The following is a 20,257-nucleotide window of genomic DNA, read 5'->3' as shown; positions in this document are numbered from 1 at the left end:
GATATCACTGGACTTAACAAATAGTCACAGGGCCCAAAGAATATTTTTGGGTTTGGGCGCGAGATGCAGTCGGCCTCACGTAGCTTCACGTTCTTCGCACAACTTCCCCCAAGAGCTTTGCACCTTTTAATTTAGGCTGGCATCTTGAGTGATGTGTTGTTCTTAACTAATGCCTTCTGCGGACTCTTTTAATGTTGTGTCTTTAAATTTAATGACACGATTGATGTCATTTTCCCCATTTGGCTCACTGAAACGCTTCTGTTTAGCTCTAATGAAATCTTTATCCTAGTAGAGAGACTGGTATTACTGTTGTTAATGAATAAGTGGAAAGAATAATGTCACCCTGCATGTGTTGAGGTGTTATTCAATTTTCCAATGATGTAGTTCAGTAAACTGTAGAACATAGTGTTGAATTACACTGCAGCCTCCTTTAGAATTAACAAGCTGTTCTGCTTTATTCCCGAAGTCCATTCGAATGAAGATACTCAATTAGAACAAATATAATGACTGCATCCATTGTCCCCCTAAAATTCCTATTTATATAATAATAATAATAACAACAATAGTAATAATTGTTTATTTTAGTTTTAAGTGTTTTGAGAATTTTTGTGTTTTAAGTAAATTCAGAATTTTAAGAATTAGAATATTGGTTACCCATAAATTGCCATTAATAAAATTCAATATTTTGTCTAAATAAATTTAAAATAAAACACAAACTAAAATCAATCCTTTTAAATGCTGCAAGTGCATGTAGGCATCACAATATTTTAATGAAGTGTGATACAAAATTGATATTTATTTTAAGATTTGCTAAAGATTACATTTACCCACGTTAAGTTATTAATCGTATCTTAATACGTAATTATTAGTATCGAGATACTATAGTTTTTTTTTTATATATATATATTTTTTTGGTTTTGATTTTAATTTGAGTTAGTTTTAGTACATTTGTTTTGATTTAGAAAAAAGTCTATAGTTTTTATTACTTTATTTGTTTTAGTTGTTTTAGCATATAAAGTTAAACTAAATAAAAATGAGAAATGTTGCCTTTGCAATAAATTTAAGTTTAACAAATGTGTTTTTTTTAATGGTTTTAGTTTAAGTGTTGGTTAACTATAATAAGCCTGCTGTCAACTAGCCCAAAATGTTCTCACACGGGCCCCCATGGATATGAAGGTCTTACAACCTGTGTTGAGATTATTTGTACAGTATGAGAAAATAGAGTGCATTAGTGTGTTGATATGTTTCAGCTCAAGCTCTTAATTTAGAAACAAGATCTAATAAATTTTGTTGGGAAATATTGATCAGAGGTATTATGTAGGGGTTTGGGAAGGGGACGCGGCGTTCTTTTTAGTGGTGTATTTTTACCTCCAGTTATGAATGCCAGGCTGCCCGCTAAAGTGATTTCAGGCGGTCGTATTAAATCAGAGAGAGAATTTGCAGTGATATTTTACCCCATAGAGCTCAGACTCCATGTGATCTGCCCCGATTGCTTCCACATGGTTTATGTAGAATCTGTGCACACCTTTGTTGTGTAAATGTCTTTAGAAATGACTGTCATTTTACTGTTGTCTTTGTGTGTTTGCTGTTGTTGCGTCCTTTGGCTCATGATTTGCACATTGTCAGAGAGGTGACTTTATGTGGCCATCTACCTAAAAGATGTGTTTGCATGCTACGAGGGCAATTCATTTTTGCGTGTCCCACTGTGTTTTAAATCTGCCTGTGTGTGTGTGTGTGTGTGTGTTTTAGATCCTCTGGGCAGAGGATAGAGAGATGACAGCGGACGTATTTCACCCTGACAGTGCTGTGTGGTTGTTGCTATTTCAGGCAGAGGACTGTCATCCTCAAAATGCTTTTCAGCAGGATGCTTTTCAAAACAATCGTCACCAGATACTTTCTTTTACAAGGTTTCTGTACCGCTCTAGGGCTTAAAATGCCTGCTATGATGTGCACCGAAGTCAACAGAAGGCCAGATGCCCCGGGCGAGCAAATGGCACCACAGGGCATGAGGAATGAACTGTTTATGAGAGCAGCCGTAGACTTCGCTTTTTCTCTATAACCATTCCACCAGCCGCTTGAAATGGTTGGGAAGAGATAAATGAACGTGTTAATGACAGACCTGTCAATTGGGGCAAAAAGATGGAGGGCCTTGTGTAGACTGGGCCAAACACTCCTGTTCTGTCAATCACTGCAATCTGAGCCAGTTGCTTCAGTTCATTGGTGGTATTTTAACACCATTTTAACTTTAGGATGCACTGCTTGGTATCACCTTCCATTACGTGCTTATTGGAGTCAATTTGGAGTAAGAGGCATTTGGAATGAATTTAACTTCCGTAAAGTGACGCATTTCCAGTTTGTATTGAATATTAAAGTAGGCTGAGACTTCATTTAATCCATCAGGATGTAATTGGAGTATGAAAAGTAGGCGTTATTATTTAGTGATGCCATGTTGTCTTTCACATGTTACATTATCGGGCATTTAAATGGAGAGAAAATGCAGTTCAATAATGATGTTTAAGAAGCAACTAAGTGAAAAAATTGAGTATTTACTGATGCATCAAAGAAAAATTTGGCATTAGTGATCTGATGGTAGGCTCCATAATGACCCTCTGCTGACTCTTTATCATGTCACGCTCCAGATGTGTCCCCAGGCATGTGACAGAGAGGGTATGGTCCCCTTTTCCGTCTTACTAACAGGCGGCTTTTGCTCCAACACAGCCGCTAATTCACTGGGCTTTGTAATTACAGTCCTCTTTTGTCACTTCTGCCCGCAGTCAGACAGGGAGCTGAGAAAAGGCTAAATGGGGCACTGTTGGCCCACTGGACAAAAGTACAGAATGTCAAAAACATTTACAGATGAGATAGTGTGGTCTTTGTGTTTAGTCATTCCTGCACAACAAAGAAATTATACATTTATTTAATCAGCATAAAGACTGAATTCGATTTTTGGCTGAATAAAGATATTGTTTTAATATAGTATGTAATTAAGTGTAATTAATCCAAGACGTGGACCGAACAGTCGGCTCTGTGCCTTCAGATGTGTTGGTCGGCATGTGTTTTAAGATGAGCTGTCCCCGCTCTTATTTCTGAAGCATAGTCAAATGACTTGTCTTTCAGCTGCATGTGCACCCCCCCCCCCCCCCAACCTGTTTCTGTTGTCCTAATGCACTGACATACATTACAGTGCCCATGGAAACCTATGCAAACATAATCTAACTCATTACTGTAGCCTCTTTTCTCTTTTCCTTTCCTTTTTGCTGGTCTAAATATACTATACTATACTTCGTTAATATCTGACTGCTTCAGCGTTAACAGTGGAGCTAAATAAACTATGTACAGTGTACAGTTGCATTGCTAAGTGGCTGTAACTTTACGACTCCCTGTGAAGTAAACTCGCACCTGCTTAAGGTCAGAAACACACACACACACACACAGAGACAGATGGTGTAGCAATTCATGTGTGGGCTCTAAGGGTACCGTTGGAGAGCCGGGTGCGGAGCAAAGTCTGACTAGAGCCACCTCAGCTTCTGTGAAGTCTCTGTAATGCCACCTAGAGTTTGTATTGTATTGTGCATTATTAGGGGTTCAATATTGCTACTTGCACATACTTGAGGTTAGGGATTTGAAAAACCCCTTCCCTTAGCATTAAGTATTAAGCTTAGTGCTAAGGCAAACCCAAAACACCCTTAAAATTTTTCAAAACACCTTAGCAATAACTTTTGCATGGGCAAGTACTTGTATTTTCTTGCAAAATTATCGTTTTAATAAAGTTATTACAGTTTAGAGAATGGAAAAACGGAAGACACACTAACAGCAAACCCCATATTAGAGTTTAATGTTTAATCCTGCTTAATTAGGTGCATGTTTGTGTGTTTTGGGGTGACCTTGGCTATGTTGGTTAATGCCGACAGCTATTTTGTTATTACTCAGACCTGACCTCCTACTTCCCTCTGGGAGGCATGTTACACCTCATAAAGCATGCTTAAGTCCTGCTCCAGTTTCAAGGAGTGGAGCTTCCCGTGTTCTGAAATAGCCTCGTCCTTGTCCCTCCGGGGGCTTGGGTTTGGCTAGGGGGTGTGTGTGTGTGTGTGTGTGTGCTGGGGGGCATGAATCCTGGTGTCTTGCTCGATTGCTGTTGACAGGCTGCAGTGTGTCCCTGTCTCTTTGAGGCCTCAGATTAGCGCCCCTTATTCCCCTACCGACCCCCCCCACCTGTCCGAGTCCCTCTCCCATAGAGGTCACCCTGCATGCCGGCACAGCGGCTGTGGGGTGTATGTTTAAGGCTGGACACCCTGAGTAAACAGTCACTGTTATCATGACACTTCAGATATGTACAGTCTCTCTGTCTACCTGTCACTGTCTGCAGTGGGTTTGGAGGATAGGTTTGTCTCCTTTATTGTGTCCTTTTCTATGATTTGAATCAGTTCGAAAGTAAAGAGGTGATAGGAAATAATGTGAAAATTAAAGGTGTTTTCATGCAAAGGAATATTCATTTAGAAATCAGAATTTGGTCATATTCTAATTATAAATGTTTTATAAGCAACATTCTGGTTTTGAGATTTCCAAATACGACATCAAGGTATATGCCTGTATTTCTTAATTTTTTTTTGTCATATTAAATCCTTAATTAGAATATACACATACAATTGGAAAGGTACAAGCTTTCCACATAAATATTAAACTGCACAGCTGTTTTCAACATTGATTATAATAAAAGTTTTGAATGCATTTTGAAGGATTGCACGGAAGACTGGAATAATGGCTGCTGAAAATTCAGCTTTGCGAATAATTTTTATATATATACAGATATATACAACATGTTGTGTGTATATATACAACAGACTTAAAAAAAAAAAAAAAAAAAAGTCAAAAACATAAAAATCATAGTGACACCAAACGTTTGAATGGTAGTGTAGTTAATTTAATTACAGGAATGTTTCAGTAATTGTAAACCTCTATTTGAGCTTCATTATGGATTTTATTAAAAATTACATGTAAATAGTCAATGGAGCACCATGGCTCTAACCACTAAACCATGTCCCCTCCCCCCTTTAGCCTCTGTTTATTTATTTTTTTACTTAACATGTATTCCTTTTTTCCTTGCGCTCTACTCCCTCTGTGTCTTTCATTTTTCCCTTTGTCTGCCTCTATTTTTTCTCTGACAGCTGTGGTTTACATGGGTCTCTCTTTGCAGCTGGACAACTCTCTCTCTCTCTCTCTCTCTTTCTCTCTCTCTCTCTCTCTTTCTCTCTCTCTCTTGTCATGCAGTCCAGTGGTGATTAAGACTATTAGGCCTTATAATGACTCTGCTGGTGTGTGGGTTTGGAGCCTCATTTCAGTGCAGCTAATAGACCTCTTAGCCAATTATCCTCCATTTAGAAGCAAATCACAGAGGCTTTTTCTCTCCCCCTTTGATAAATGTTGAATTACTGAATAGATTTGCTAATTAATTTCTTTGTGTGTTTTGCATGTGCGAATCCTCATGTTCGTGTATTGGAGTTTATGCATGTGCGTTTTTTTTTTTTTTTTTTTTTTCATACTATTTCTTCTACATTTTGTTGATAGATGTATATACACCAAAGTGAGTGGGTTTGTTTGACTTTCCAGTATGACTGATTTGAAACTGATATTGTTCTCTGCTTGCTTTGTTTAGTGTTTATTGTGTTTCTTGAGGTGACATGCGGTCTTTTGTCTCCCACAGATTTTGATGCACACCAAAGAAATGGTGCAGAGGGTGAGTCATGATTAGTGTATGTTACAGTAATAATTAAGCGGCACTTGCCGCGTTGGTTATTTGTAAGCCGTGCGTGGGTTTGACGGTTTACGATTCTCCCTTAGATGAATCTGGAGGTCATATATGGGGATACCGACTCCATCATGATCAACACCAACAGCACCAACCTGGAGGAGGTCTTCAAATTGGGAAACAAGGTAAGTTTAGGAAGGAGTGGGCAGGGGGTTTCTGCACGTGATGCTGTCGGATCTTTAAAGCATGAATGAGTCTGACACTAGTGATTGAGACATCACTGACAATCAGGAAAAAATTAAACCAGCCGTTCTGCAACCAGCACCAATCGAATAAATGTGTCTTTGTAGGTGAAAAGCGAGGTGAATAAACTCTATAAACTCTTGGAGATTGACATCGATGGCGTGTTTAAGTCTCTTCTGCTGCTGAAGAAGAAGAAATACGCAGCACTGCTGGTTGAGCCGCAGGGAGATGGCAAATACACCACCAAACAAGAGCTCAAAGGCCTGGACATTGTGCGCAGAGACTGGTGTGACCTGGCCAAGGAGTGTGGCAAGTCAGTGCACTTAACTTTCATTAGCCCTATCAGTCCTTTATAAAGACTGTAATGTAGTAGTATTCTTAGCCCACTGTATATTCTTTTGTAATATGGTTGTGGTTTTACATGATCTTTTTCCCTTTCATCTAGTTATGTGATTGGTCAGATTCTGTCAGACCAGAACCGTGACACCATTGTTGAGAACATTCAGAAACATCTGATTGAGGTTGGAGAGAAGGTGGCCAATAGCAATATCCCACTCAACATGTTCGAGATACACAAGGTAAAGGACTGAATTAGAAACAATAAAAACTAATTTACAATGAGGAGAGTTCAAACTAGGGCTGTCATTAACAATTATTTTAGTAATCAGGGGTGCAAACAGCGCGCTTTTCGGCGCCTCCCGCTTTTTTCACGTCAGTTTGGGTGACTTGTGTGAATCGTGCAGATCAGAAGAGTTTTTTTTTAAGGGGGGGGGGGGGGGGGGGGGGGGGGGGGGGGTTTGAGAGGGTCTGATTATAATTTAACCAACAGTAATTCTGGATTGCGTCCACCAACAAGTAAATAAGCGAATCAGAACACTGCGCGCCAAACCAGCAGTATTTGCGCAAGCGTGAACCACTAGTGTTTCTGTCTCACTCTGGATCTGCCACTGCATCACATTTCTCTCTGCGTGGCGTGGAGTGTCCGTTTTTATGTCGGCTCTCATGTTAACTGGTTAGAGCTTGTGTTAGAGCACAATGCCTGCGTGACACAGACACTTCTCGAGCCGCGCCGAAACCGCGTGCTAGAAATAGAACCGCAACCGACGCCTATTTTTCACGCAACACGCAAGAGTGTTGGAAGTTTTCAGACAAAATATAAGGCGCAAATATATATTAATAAATTACATTTTGATGCTTGAAAGTCTCTCGGTTTTGACAAATGCATATATAATTGTAATTTAAAAAATAGGCCTAATTATCGATTTTCAAATATTGCCCCTGACAATAGGCCTACAGAACGAAATATTCTGTAGCCTATTTTGCCGTCAATACTGCCGACGTTGTCTTTGCTGTATCAGGCTATATATATTATGTTGAACATCCAAATGTAGATGGTCTGTCGGCGCACAGAGCCACGCAGTCGCAGACAGCACGTGAAGTTCGTGAACACCGAATTCCCTTTTCTTTCTTATCTATTTGTGTTTGAACAGACATGTGCACGAAAACATAAGCCAGTGTCCGTCTCAACGAGTTTCCCCGTAAACGCAGTCAAAATAAAACGGATGCGTGTCATTACCGGTATTAGATACGTGCATTCGTCTTAAAGGGACAGCACCCAATATACCTGCAGCTGTTTGTGTCACCAAAGTTAATCAAACAACAAAAGAGAAAGAGAAAAATCACGTTTTGTCAAAAGATAAACTGTATTAATACTTAATACAGTTAATTTACCTGAAAAACATAAAGCACTGCTTTATTTCTCGTGTATTTGTGTTTTATTGTATTTATATTTGTATTTTGTTTATTAGTTTCTATGCAGATGCACTAGGCCTACCCTACACAATTACCCCAATCATCCTAGAATTATTAATTCTTTACAAAAAGAGCTATTCAAATCATCAGGTGAAATTGTTTTCAGGAAGTAGCAGTAAAGCAAGAAGAAGAAGTGCAAATTAGTTTTTCTAAATTTCATTTGACTCTATGTGCCTATAGGGGTGGGTTGGGGATGGTGGCAATGTAGTATCTGGATATTTGCCGCGGGACGAGGGCTTCGATTACCTCTCTCTTTTTTGACAATACATGTGTTTGCACCCCTGAGTAATCAATTGATTATTTTGTCGATTAATCGGATATTTAATGGTAATACAAACAGACCTAAGCAAAGACCTAAGCCTTTAAAATGACTTAAAATACGTATATATAATACCAATGAGGCAATAATATTTGGTTCAAATTAAGTATCAAAAGCAAGTAATCATGGTTTTATAAAAATAATAATAATACAAATAAATATACATAATAAACAATCATCTTATGTGCACTATTAGTGTATTATAACAAATGCCTGCCGAGGATGCCTACGGCCTGGTGTTGTTACACTTTACAGCAGATTAAATCTTTTTTTAATATTGGGCAAAAAAATATTTTATTCAAATGTTTACTTAGTGTTTAATATTTGGCCACTTCTTTATGATAGAAATGCTACAGCCGCTGTAATTTCAAAACATGCAAACTCTAAGCGTGGATTTAAACTTTTATTTTGAAATCATGATGAACAGTTTGCATATTTAGAAACACATTTATGTATTCTCCTGTGTTGGCATAGGTTTATCAATGATTTACCTTACGAATCTGATGTAATGGTGCACATTGCGTTCCCAGATGAAAGTTATAAGCCAACCAAACTCACAGCATATGAGTTTGAGACGCGCTCCATGCATGTGAATGATAACCGTTCATGTGGAGCAGCATTTACTGTGAACGGAGCCGCTCTAAGATGCACATAACCTACATGCATGTAAATAATTAAAGCGCATATATATATTAAACCCTTAGGGAATATAGTTCAGTGCCGCTGGCAACGCTATAACCCCTCCACTTTGGTGTGTGTCTGTTGCGAGTGTGTTTAATGTTTTTTTTCAACACACACACACATCATTAGAGATGCACGCGATTACATTTAGAAATAGACAAGCTTTGTTTCCAAATACACCAAGCAAAGATATCCTTTCAATTGTATAAACTTTTATAAAACCAGCCAATATAATCACAGTGAACACATCCAAAATGAAATATTTAACATATATACAGTATAACAACTGCAAAACGTCTAATTTGTAAACAAAATGATTTACGCACTAAATTCAGCATAAACTCCGGCACAAATTGCATATTTTTAAACTCTCAAGACAGACATCACATCCCGAACCTCACAGCAATTGGCTGCCGACCGCGTTTTTTCGCTTGATTTTTGCATAAAGTCGAGAACTGAAGAACTGCCCAACCTTTTGACGCTCTCAACGCTTTCTCCGGTCCGCTGTCAGTCCCACAATGCACTGCGCGAGCATGAAGCTCGACTTCCATAGGACACGCACCGTTAGAAAATGGTCTAATAATGCGGTTCATGTATTTTCCTGTCTGAAATGCACTACTTCCAGTATTTTGCCAGTTACCCGACAATGGGTAAATTGCAATCAAGGTTTTTTTTTTTAAATCGAGTACTCTAATTTAATGCTAATTTCAGACTATTAAAAGAATTGTACAAAACAGCTTTAAATAACTGTTTTTTTTGTTGTTGTTGTTGTTTCATGAGATCATGAGAATATAATTTCATGGGTGTTTAAACTTTTGACTGGTAGTCTCATGTAGTGTGTTCAGGGGAATAAGTTGTTTTTCGTTTCAGTCCCTTACAAAGGAACCTCAGGACTACCCTGACAAGAAGAGTCTCCCCCACGTCCATGTTGCCCTCTGGATCAACTCTCAGGGTGGGAAGAAGGTTAAAGCGGGTGATACTGTTTCTTATGTCATCTGTCAGGTGAGAATCCAGTGTATTTGTATCTCTGACTCCATAAATTGGCAGTAAACCCACACTAACCTTCTACCGCTGCCTATTAGGACGGTTCAAACCTGGCAGCCAGTCAGAGGGCGTATGCCCTGGAACAGCTTCAGAAACAGCCGGGACTCAGCCTGGACACACAGTACTACCTGTCCCAGCAGGTGCACCCTGTGGTGGGCCGAATCTGTGAGCCTATCGAAGGCATTGATTCAGTGCTGATTGCTACTTGGCTAGGTGAGACTTTCGGGACTAGCATTCATTATATTTAGCCCAAAAGGACATTTGAATTAGGACCAATTCCTAAGTAGCATGCACTCCATTGATTTATTTTATTGTATTTTTTAATTTATTTTATTTTATTTTAATACATTTTTAAATGTAATTTATTTATATGAATTATTATTTCTTTTATTTAATAGAAATTACATCTGGACACCTTAATTTGTTAACTTAATGCTAGTTAAAAATATATTTTAATAAAAAGAAAATTCACTTTGAATTTTGGGGGAAATGCAATTAATTGCAATTAATTACAGCAAATTGTGCAATTAATTAGTTAATTTTTTTTTAATCGATTCCCATCCCTAATATATATACATACATACATACATACATACATACATACATACATACATATACATATACATATACATATACATACATACATACACACACACATATATATATATATATATATATATATATATATATATATACATATATATATATATGTATATATATATATATATATATATATATATATATATATATATATATATATATATATATATATATATATATATGTAATATATTGTTGTTTTCTTTTGCCTAGCAGCTGAGAATTCATTTCCCCCCCAGATGGAAATTCAGTTTCTTTAAAAAGTGCATGAACCCTGCCACTCTGTCTCCATGACAACAGACCCTGGTTGTTTGGTATCCTGCAGTTGGGTCCAAAACTCAGGCATTAATTCAGTCTATCCACCATGTTACTAGAACCAAATAGTGGGTTTCCTTAATTACTTAATAATTAGCAACACATTTATGTCACATTTGCTCCCAGAATTTGCTTCTCATGTAGTCTCAAAATTGCCTCGAAATACACACTACGTTCTGTGTCCGTTCCTAACTACAGTTCACGCACCACCCTGTTCCCTTGGCTGCCGGTGTGTGACATGCTGCATGTTTGCCTGTAGATGGCAGCAGCACTCGGGCGTCAGCGGGCTTGGATCCTCAGAGACGCCGGCTAATCCCTGAAGTCTCATAGTCAACACTTACTTATGTGCTCATTTATTCACTTAGCCAAATTACCCAGGGGGACGTAGACTGTTTTTCCATGCTCTAGTAGTGTTCGGTGTCACCTGGGGGGATTAAATGGAGATTCAGCTGCTGTCTCTTAATGATTTGATGATCTCAGCTGCCTGGGAAAAATCGGATAGCTGTGCTTTCTCTACCCCTCCTTTTTCCCCTTATTATGTTTCCAGTTTATTCTTATCGTTTGCTAGTCTCTCTCCTCTTGCCTTCTGCAGCCGTGCCATCTTCTCTTTCTTCCTGTCCCTCTCTCCTCTTTCAGCCTTTCCTTATACCTCTCTTTCCATCACTGTCTTTCCACTGTCCATAAATACAACCGTGGGGAAGTCTGAGTCTGCACGGCATTATCACCAACACAGGAAGTGCCAGAATGTTCCCAACTTGCATTGCTGACTTTTTTTATTTATATTTACATAGTTGGTTCATTTTCTTTGCTGTTTAATGCTAAATATGAAACTTTTAGTTTGAGTGCCTTTTAAAAGGGTGTTCACGGCACAAACTTAAAAAAAAAATGTACGTGCTTTTCCAGGACTCGACCCAAGTCACTTCCGAGCCCAACAGCAGCAGCAACGTGAGGAAGAAGGGGACAGTTTTCTTGGTGCTCCGGCCCAGCTCACTGACGAAGAGCGATACCGTGATTGCGAGAGGTTTACTTTCACTTGCCCTGACTGTGGTACCGAAAACATCTACGACAATGTGTTTGAGGGGACGGTGAGTTATCAGCTCTCATATTCACATCCATTAACAAATCTGACCTTATCAGTCAACAAAATGCCTACCAGTCCTTCTCGATTCATGCATTTCTCACCATTCAATTGCGTTCTACCTCAACTTCCTGTTAAATATTGTGTAATGACAGGTAACAATAAATTTGAGCGGTGCAGGTGATTACTTCCTCTGCTTCTGGCTTTTACCGGCCTATTAATTTCAGAGCCACACACTTTTATTTATAGAGGCTTGGCAGAGCTGTGTGTGTGGGGGGGAGAGAGCGGTTTTGTCAGGGTGTATTCCTGGAGCTCTTCAGTACACAGGATGTCCGTCATACTCCAGGCCGAGGTCAGCGGGGGCTAGAGGAGCATGTGTAATCTGCCACTAATTAAGGGTCCGCACACACACGCTAATGCACAGCTTTCTCTTGTCCAAGACTCATAAAAAGTGACATTGACCTCTTCACTGGGCTGATCTCTGTCCTCCTAGTTGTTTGGAGATTTTGCACTCTGCAGGCCAGGGAAGGCTTGGAATTCTGGGAAAAATTTTGACATTTATGTGCACTGTAACTTATACATGCTTTACAAGCGCTAATAGACTTTTATCAGGGTGGAAGCCATATTTAAATTAACGTGGCATGAAAACAAGTCTATGAATATGGTACAGACTGATCGATATATTTATTGATCAGTCTGTATGTTTGACTTCAGTTACAATTAATAATTTAATTAACGTTGTTAATGAGTTTTTTTTAATAGTTAATGTTTTTTTGTGTTTCATATTACAGTATTTTAACATTTCTCTGCTCTCTTCATTGGATTGTTCAGTGAGCACATTGGTTGTCTTTGCTGATTCCTTGAGAATTTGAGTTGTCAGACTGATTTAGACCAATGTATAATAAATCAGTTCAACTGACTGGTGAATCAAAGAACCACAACTAAGTGCTTTGTTTGCAAATTTGGCAGCACTGTATGCTAGCTTACAAATATTTTGCCATAGTGCTGCAGATTCATCTGCAACATGGCGACACTCCAGAATAGAAGTGCAGGAAACATTAAGCCCATTGAACAGAATATAAATGCATCCCATCTAGGGTAGGGTTGGGTACCGAAACCAGGCACCGATATGGAACCGTACCCAAGTAACTGGACCGAATCAAAACGCAGATTCCGGTGCCTCATTTCGGTGCCACTTAAATGCCTCAGCTCGTCAGCTGTCGGTTGAAATTTGCCATCTGGTTTTCTGAAACGGACGTAAGAAGCATCATCACCACATGTGATCGCTAGTTAACCATTCGACGTGTACGATCGATCACACTGATAAGAACGTTCAGATCGCGTGATCATCAACTTCTACATTCAAATCTAAATTCAAATCTGCGTTCAAATCTAAATTCTCCCGCGTTAGTTGGCGCTGAGCCAGAGGGAGACGTGCTCAGCGCTGTCATATATCACAACTATTCAGTGTTTTCAACCACATAAAGTTTATTTTAGGTTTCAGACCTAATTTTAAATACACATAAGTACACTAACAAAACAATACATTTATAGTTTGTAAAATACACAAGCAGGCAATCATTTAAAGTTGGTTTTGTTCTGCGACATGTTTAGTGTGAAAAGTCAATGTCCCTACAACAGACCGGCGTACATCTAATCCTGATGAGCGCTCGTTGTCACAGTTGTAAACATGATGGCGTTCTTCTTCCATGAGGGGTTTTGCGTCACGCCATTTAAGGTGATGCGTTCAAAAATAACGCTCACCTTGTGCAGGACATGCAATAAGTCAGGAGAGGTGTCGTATTTTGCCAGAGAAGGCAAGAATTGCTGAAATTTAAAGCTGGTTTGTAGCAACTACTTAGCTGTTATTAGTAGCCTACTGTAACTTTTTTTTTAGTGTTATTGTAGTTGGTTAGGTGGCTTAGGTTTTATTGTGAATTTATGTAAATTTGTTGTTTTCCATTTAGGCTACTTATTTAAATATATTTAAGGATACTTTAAATTTGTAATATATTGTTTGACTTTAAGAATGTTATATTTAATTTTTTTCCATTAAAAAAGCCATTCTTTAAATGTCATTCACCATCGGTTTGAGGCTCTTAATTTTTTAATTTTTTAATTTTTTTTTAAGTATCGGTTCAGGCACCGTTTAGGCACCGGTACCGTTTTAAAAGTATCCATTTGGCACCGGTATCGGAAAAAAAAAAACACGATACCCAACCCTAATCTAGGGTTTGCTTGATACCACAATTTTGACTTCAGTACGATACCAGAATCTAATACCTCGGTACCGATGCTAAATTGATGCCGTAAGTGATAACCAGCCTTAAAAGATAACTGAATTAAAAGTAATTTTATTAAGAACACTGCATGACACTCTGCAGTAACAAATGTGTTGCTTGTTTTCAAGCATAAATATATGAACAACATAAATAGCCCTTCTCAGTGCTCCATACTCTGTAAACTTGAAGTGATTCGTATGACATATGAAGGCCAAGTATGGTATCCCATACTCAGAATTTGTCCTCTGCATTTAACCCATCCAAGTTAGTGCACACACATTAGGAGTAGTGAACGCGCACACACACTGCAATCCGTGGACACACACACCCAGAGCAGTGGGCAGCCTTTTTTTATGTAGCGATTTGGGGTTAGGTGCCTTGCTCAAGGGCATCTCAGTCATTTCCTGCCGGTATTGAGGATCATACCCGCAACCTTCCAGTTACCAGTCTGACTCTAACCATTAGGCCATGACTGCCACAAGGTGATACAATTAAAATGGTATTTGTTGTTATAGAACTATTATTGAATTATACAAAAAGTGCGATCTTCCTACATACATTACATTACATAGAACAAGTGGCAGATCTATTAATTTGCATTTACATTTCAAGACTTTATGCACAGATCTATATTGACAGTAACAGATTTTTGTCCCATCTGCTGCTATGGTTGGTTATCACTGTCAGTCATTGCAGTTTCGGATTCAATCCCACATTTAGATAAGGTTATCAATTCAGAAACTTTGCAATGAGCTGTAAGCAGCATGACACATGCTTATTGTTTACAAAACGTGAGCAAAGAGGGCTCCCAGTACAATCACTGAAGCTCAGCAGCGAAAACTCCTGTTATAATCAATGAAGCTGACAACACTGCACAATGAATCTCTTATTTAAATTGTGATTTTTATTTTATAGTGATTTGTGGATGTGCTGAACTCTAAGCTTGTGAAACAAAAATGCATTTTCAGCGGTGATGAGTGGCTTCTGACTAACTTAAACACTTCTGATTGGCCAATATGTTCACATGCTCAATAGTTACGTCTGTGATTGGCTACAATGCTCAACGCTGCAAACTCTGCTCTTCATGGAGTGCTTACACAAATGTATACAAGAAGCATTAACATTATATTGATATTAACGTTATTCTGGAATTTTATATATCATCAGCAAAATTATCGTTTAGATAATCTTGTCCCTTTTATCACATTTGCTGGTTTCGCATCAGTTTGGGTGACACACTACCACATAGCAGTGAACTTCGGAAACAACAGCGTATCAAGTACCGAAATGAGCATTGTCATGATATTGTACCGTTTGAAATATGATATAGATAAATATTTTTCCAGTACCGGTATAGCACGCAGCCCTAATCCCATAACAGCCTTATTTACAAATTCGATGTGGCGTCTAACCTGACTAAGCTATATTGTAGTTTTTACAGATCCACATCCAGTATACACTTTCATGCATGTGGAACCCAGTGTATGTTATGTTGATGAATAAATGGGCTTGTTACATATACTCCCATATTCATCTGATAAAGTATCTAATAATTAGGAGTACAGGGTTATAGTAGAGCTCTGGTTAAAGGGAGGGGGCTGATGAAAGGAAGACTTGAAGGAACAGCCTTGACTCATAGACACTGCAGATCGTTCTCTTATCAAAGCCAGCCGTGGAGAGAGGGAGGAGGACAACAGGAATGCAAACAGATGATACTAGAGACGGTATTTGCATAGACGCACAGTTCTCCCTTAAAGTGGCGCTCAGTGAAAGATGCAAAGATCATAAAAACGCTAATGGCTCGCAGCGACTACCGCTTCACCACCACCGTGCCATAAAATAAAGAGTAATTTGTTTGTGTGAGACAGTGAGCTCGAGCAAGTGTGCTGATGCATTAGCCGCGCACACACACACTCGGTCCTTCAGCTTATTTGAGGCATAATGAGCGCCATAAACAGCTCTGCTAGTGCCCATGTGAGGTTAGATTGAAGAAATATCAGGCTACAATAGTTTTTATCCACTGTTTAACTACAATTGTTGCCACTGTTACTCAATGGGAGGTCTGGGGCCTTTTAGATGTAGAAAAGCAGGCAAAGCTTGCAAATCATTGCGCAGTATGGCATTTGTTACTTGCTGTCACCCTGATACACAGCTGAACGCTTAATGCAGTGCCATTTTTGCTCCTGCTTGTTTCTTTTTCTATCTGGATACCCTAGAGGCTTGGTGTGGGGGCACCGACATTATACTTTTAGTATGTTTGAATGTCTAATAGGTCAGGTCTAATAGCCTTTAAAAGCTTCTTTGGGCAATGCCAGTCAACAGGATAAATGCCCTGATTATGTTTTTTTTTTTTTTTTTTTTGTGTGTTGTGTGTATGTGGGCTTGTGTATCGTGATCAAGTGCTGTGTTAAAAGTGAATTTGTTTGTTTCCAGGGGAGCACCTTGCAGCCCAGCCTCAAGAATTGCTGCCATATCCCCTGTGGGGGCAGCCCGATGGAATATCCCATCCGTATTAGCAACAAACTGCAATTGGACATTCGCCGACACATCAGGAAATACTACAGTGTGAGTATTAGTAAATGCTTCTTGTAATGCAATCCATGTGTTCCAGATTGGCCACTGCAGGTTTTGTGAATACGGTGTTGCATAATGAGGTGTGTAACTTTTAAAGACCATTTTGCACCAGGAATAATATTTTTAATGCATTTTAACAGTAATAATTACATTATCACTAATCTATGAAGCAAGTAAAAAAAAAAAAAAATATATATATATATATATATATATATATATATATATATATATATATATATATATAATTAACATGAATCATATTATTAATAGCATTCCTTATTAATATTAACAAGTAATAATATTAATATTTTTAATGACCAATTATGATATTCAGGATAATTTTTCTATGTTTTCTAATTATCTACGTTAATACTAGACTACATCATAAAAAATACAAATTATTTATGTGGATAATGTTAATAATAATAATAATAATAATAATTATTATTATTATTATTATTACTATTATTATTAATATTAATTGTATTTTGATATTAATCTATAAATAGAATAAATAATTACCAGCATATTTAATATTTTTCTTCAAAAATGCATTACAAAATTAAAGGAAAAATAAATATACTCAGTCCAGCTGACTTTCTAGAAATTTCACAATAAATTAATAATATTTAAAGAACCTGAATTATTCACAACTAAATAAAAATAAATAAATAAAGGTCAGAACAAACAAAAGAATATATGTATAGATGTGCATACATGTATAATGACAAAAAACAAATAGATTACAGTACAGTCTAGTGGCAACTTTGCATAATTACAGTGTTTAATTTACAACAATAATCTATGATTATATCTATTATATTAGTGTTTCTCAATTTTTGTTCAAATATACCAACTTTTCCAAAGCCATGCAGCAACTAGTTAATTTTTTTTGACAGGCGAATAGCTTGATGACTTGGAGTCATCTTCGATTGGTCTAACGTCTATGTTAACGTGTCTAGAGTCAAACAAAAGTTGTTTGCATATGCTTTTGCAGTAGCTCTGTGTTCATTTGTCCAGTGTGTCTCCCTTGTAAAACATGTTTTAAACAGTAACATCACAGGTACGCATTATCAAGTTCCTTGTCTGAGAGGTTTCATTTTCTACCTTAATTATAGTAGTTGAGTACTTATTTGAGTTGATCTGAAATGTTCTGATGGCAGTAATATGTGCTACATTCACATTTGACCACCTGGGCTCTCCATGAGCATCTTACAGGGGTTAATTTGAGCTCACCTTCCTCATGCTGTTTGTCTTTTATTGAAGCGTTTTTTTTCGCTCCTGAGCGTTGCTCCAAAACAGCAACTGCCCCCTCCCGTTGCTTCACAAATGGGTTTAATTTTGTATGCACTCTCAGTGTCTTCGCGGCATGGCAGAAATACAGGCCCTGGCGATGTGGCAAGTGTGCAGATATTGGACCTACGTTAAGAGCACGCATACATCTGTGTATCTAATTTCCCAGCTGAGGGTTTTGATTGACAGCCATAATCACTGCACAACGCATCCAATCTGGACGAGCATGCCAGGTTCTGGAACTCAGGGAAGTTCTGGAATGCCGGAAACTTACGAATCCGACTTGAAAGTTGTGGGGGTATATTCTCCCACAGGGCCGTGCAGAAAAATCAATTAGCGGCCTGAATGTAGCCACCTCCCTCGTTGGGACGGTGCCTGTAGGCTCTTTTGTCAGTATGTGTGAAACAGCTGCTGGTAGTGAATGCGCCCCCCTCCTTGCCCAGGCCCGGCTTCAGTGGACACAGCTCAGCCGTCCCCTCCCACACTAGGAGCAATGAAGAGGCTGATATTGTGTAATTAAGGATTCCTTTCAGCTGAGGGGAGAGCTCAAATAGAGTTGTTTGTTCGCAGAGATAGAGAGAGAAAGCCTGCCTGCATGAGGGAGGACTCGCGGCTTACATGGTTACAGATTGGAAGTCAGCGGTGTTTGTTGAGTTTCCTACAGAACACCAGCGAGGCATTAATCATGAAAGAAATCACTGCCACCCTCACCTTCAGCCCACCACCATTACCAATAAAACCACCCTTTAGAGACAAAGCAAATATGCTTTGCTCTTGTCTCCCTCCCTTCCCCCTTTCTTCGCACCCCCCACACCCCCACTTCTCTCCTTGTCATCCGTTCTGACTCCTGGCGTCTTCTGCAAAATGAGAGTGTGGCACAAAGTGGCACCCCCCGTATTTACCCCATTCTAATGTGGGTTGCCATGGCGTTTAACAAATTATTGCTATTATGTTCATCATGTGCTTCGCCCCTTGGTGACTGGCTTGGGGGTGTGATGATGATGATGATGATGGTGGTGGTTGTTGGGTGGGGGGGTGAGTGGAAAAAAAGAAAAAGAAAAAAAGAAGTGATAATCCTGTTTTGAACAAAAGGTCAGATTGCTGAATAGAAAAGGCTTGATTAAAGCAGAGATGTACAAAGTGGACGCATTTGCGTCCATTCAGTCGCTCTTGGGCTCCGCAGCCACTGTGTGAATGTACAGCTGTTGATTACTGAGGCACAAAGCCTGTGAGAGGCTGTTGTCTTGGGCGCTTTTTTGCTCCAAGCCGCCTGTAATCGCAGCAGCTTCTTTTTTTGCCTAAAAGGGGCGGTTCTGGATTAAGGGCATCAGAGAGTGGTTGTGTGCGTTTCAGTGGAGCTGGTGGGTTTCTGGGTGTTTGGATGGCAAAATTCCTTCATTTAGCAGTGCCTTTTTTATTTATAAAACTTTGGTGTGTAACTTATCTAACATAGTTTAAGGTACAAACTTAAATTGTCTGGATTAAGTACTTAAGATGTTCACACTTAACCTGAAAAAAATCCTGAAGGCACGAATTTGCCTTAACTTGGACCAGTAGTGCTGTATAATTTGGGGGAACTATTTATTTATTTATGATAAAAAGCTAAAAAAAAACCTCTTTTGTAGGGTTGCACAATTTGGCTAGTAATAATAATAATTTTTATCATTAATATTTAATATAATAGCAATATTTCTTATTTTAAAAATTGTATTATTTGACTAAAATAAAATTGCCACTGGCAGGGATGTGATTATTATTATTATAAATTTTTTTTTTTTTTACCTGAAAAGTATGACCCATGTGAATTGCGTTAATCAGAGAACATTTTTTTTTGTTACTGTATGATGATTGAAATTGCAAAATGGCCTCAAACAATTACGAAATAAACTGCAAAATGTTAGGTTTTCTAATACATTTATTTCATATGAGTTAAAATAGGTATTGAAATGATTTCTAACCAGTTGCCAGGTAACTTTTTTTTTTTTTTTTTTTTATAAATTTTTAAAATGCATGGTTGTGAGAATATGGCTTGGTGCGATCATCAGATTGCAACGGTTATGATGTAATTTATATATTATTCATATAATTATATATAGTCTGTCACGCTGCATGTTTCAGAGTAAAGCACAGAAATGGTGATTTTTCAGATTCGATTGCATTTGGCAACCATCTTCCCAAATTCGTGATGAAAATCGATTCATTTATGAATTGCAATTCTATCTTCTAACGATTCAAATCGATTCATAAATTTCAAAAATCAATATTCTAAATG

The 20,257-nt window shown here is 38.3% G+C and overlaps 1 protein-coding gene across 1 annotated transcript in view; it reads left to right on the top strand.

The window, feature by feature from the left end:
• pola1 (polymerase (DNA directed), alpha 1) overlaps window positions 1–20,257 on the top strand; it is a 55,629-nt gene that overhangs the window by 11,519 nt on the left and 23,853 nt on the right. Inside the window, exons 27-34 of the mRNA XM_084398926.1 lie at window positions 5,702–5,734; window positions 5,839–5,931; window positions 6,097–6,302; window positions 6,435–6,567; window positions 9,672–9,803; window positions 9,884–10,058; window positions 11,662–11,843; window positions 16,552–16,683. Coding sequence (XP_084255052.1) covers window positions 5,702–5,734; window positions 5,839–5,931; window positions 6,097–6,302; window positions 6,435–6,567; window positions 9,672–9,803; window positions 9,884–10,058; window positions 11,662–11,843; window positions 16,552–16,683 — 1,086 coding nt within the window. The remainder of the gene's footprint in view (window positions 1–5,701; window positions 5,735–5,838; window positions 5,932–6,096; window positions 6,303–6,434; window positions 6,568–9,671; window positions 9,804–9,883; window positions 10,059–11,661; window positions 11,844–16,551; window positions 16,684–20,257) is intronic.

This window comes from Rutilus rutilus (assembly GCF_951802725.1).
Source record: "Rutilus rutilus genome assembly, chromosome: 24".
NCBI lineage: Eukaryota > Metazoa > Chordata > Actinopteri > Cypriniformes > Leuciscidae > Rutilus > Rutilus rutilus.
The sequence above is the reverse complement of the archived record's forward strand: the minus strand, read 5'-3'. Positions and strand labels throughout refer to the sequence as shown.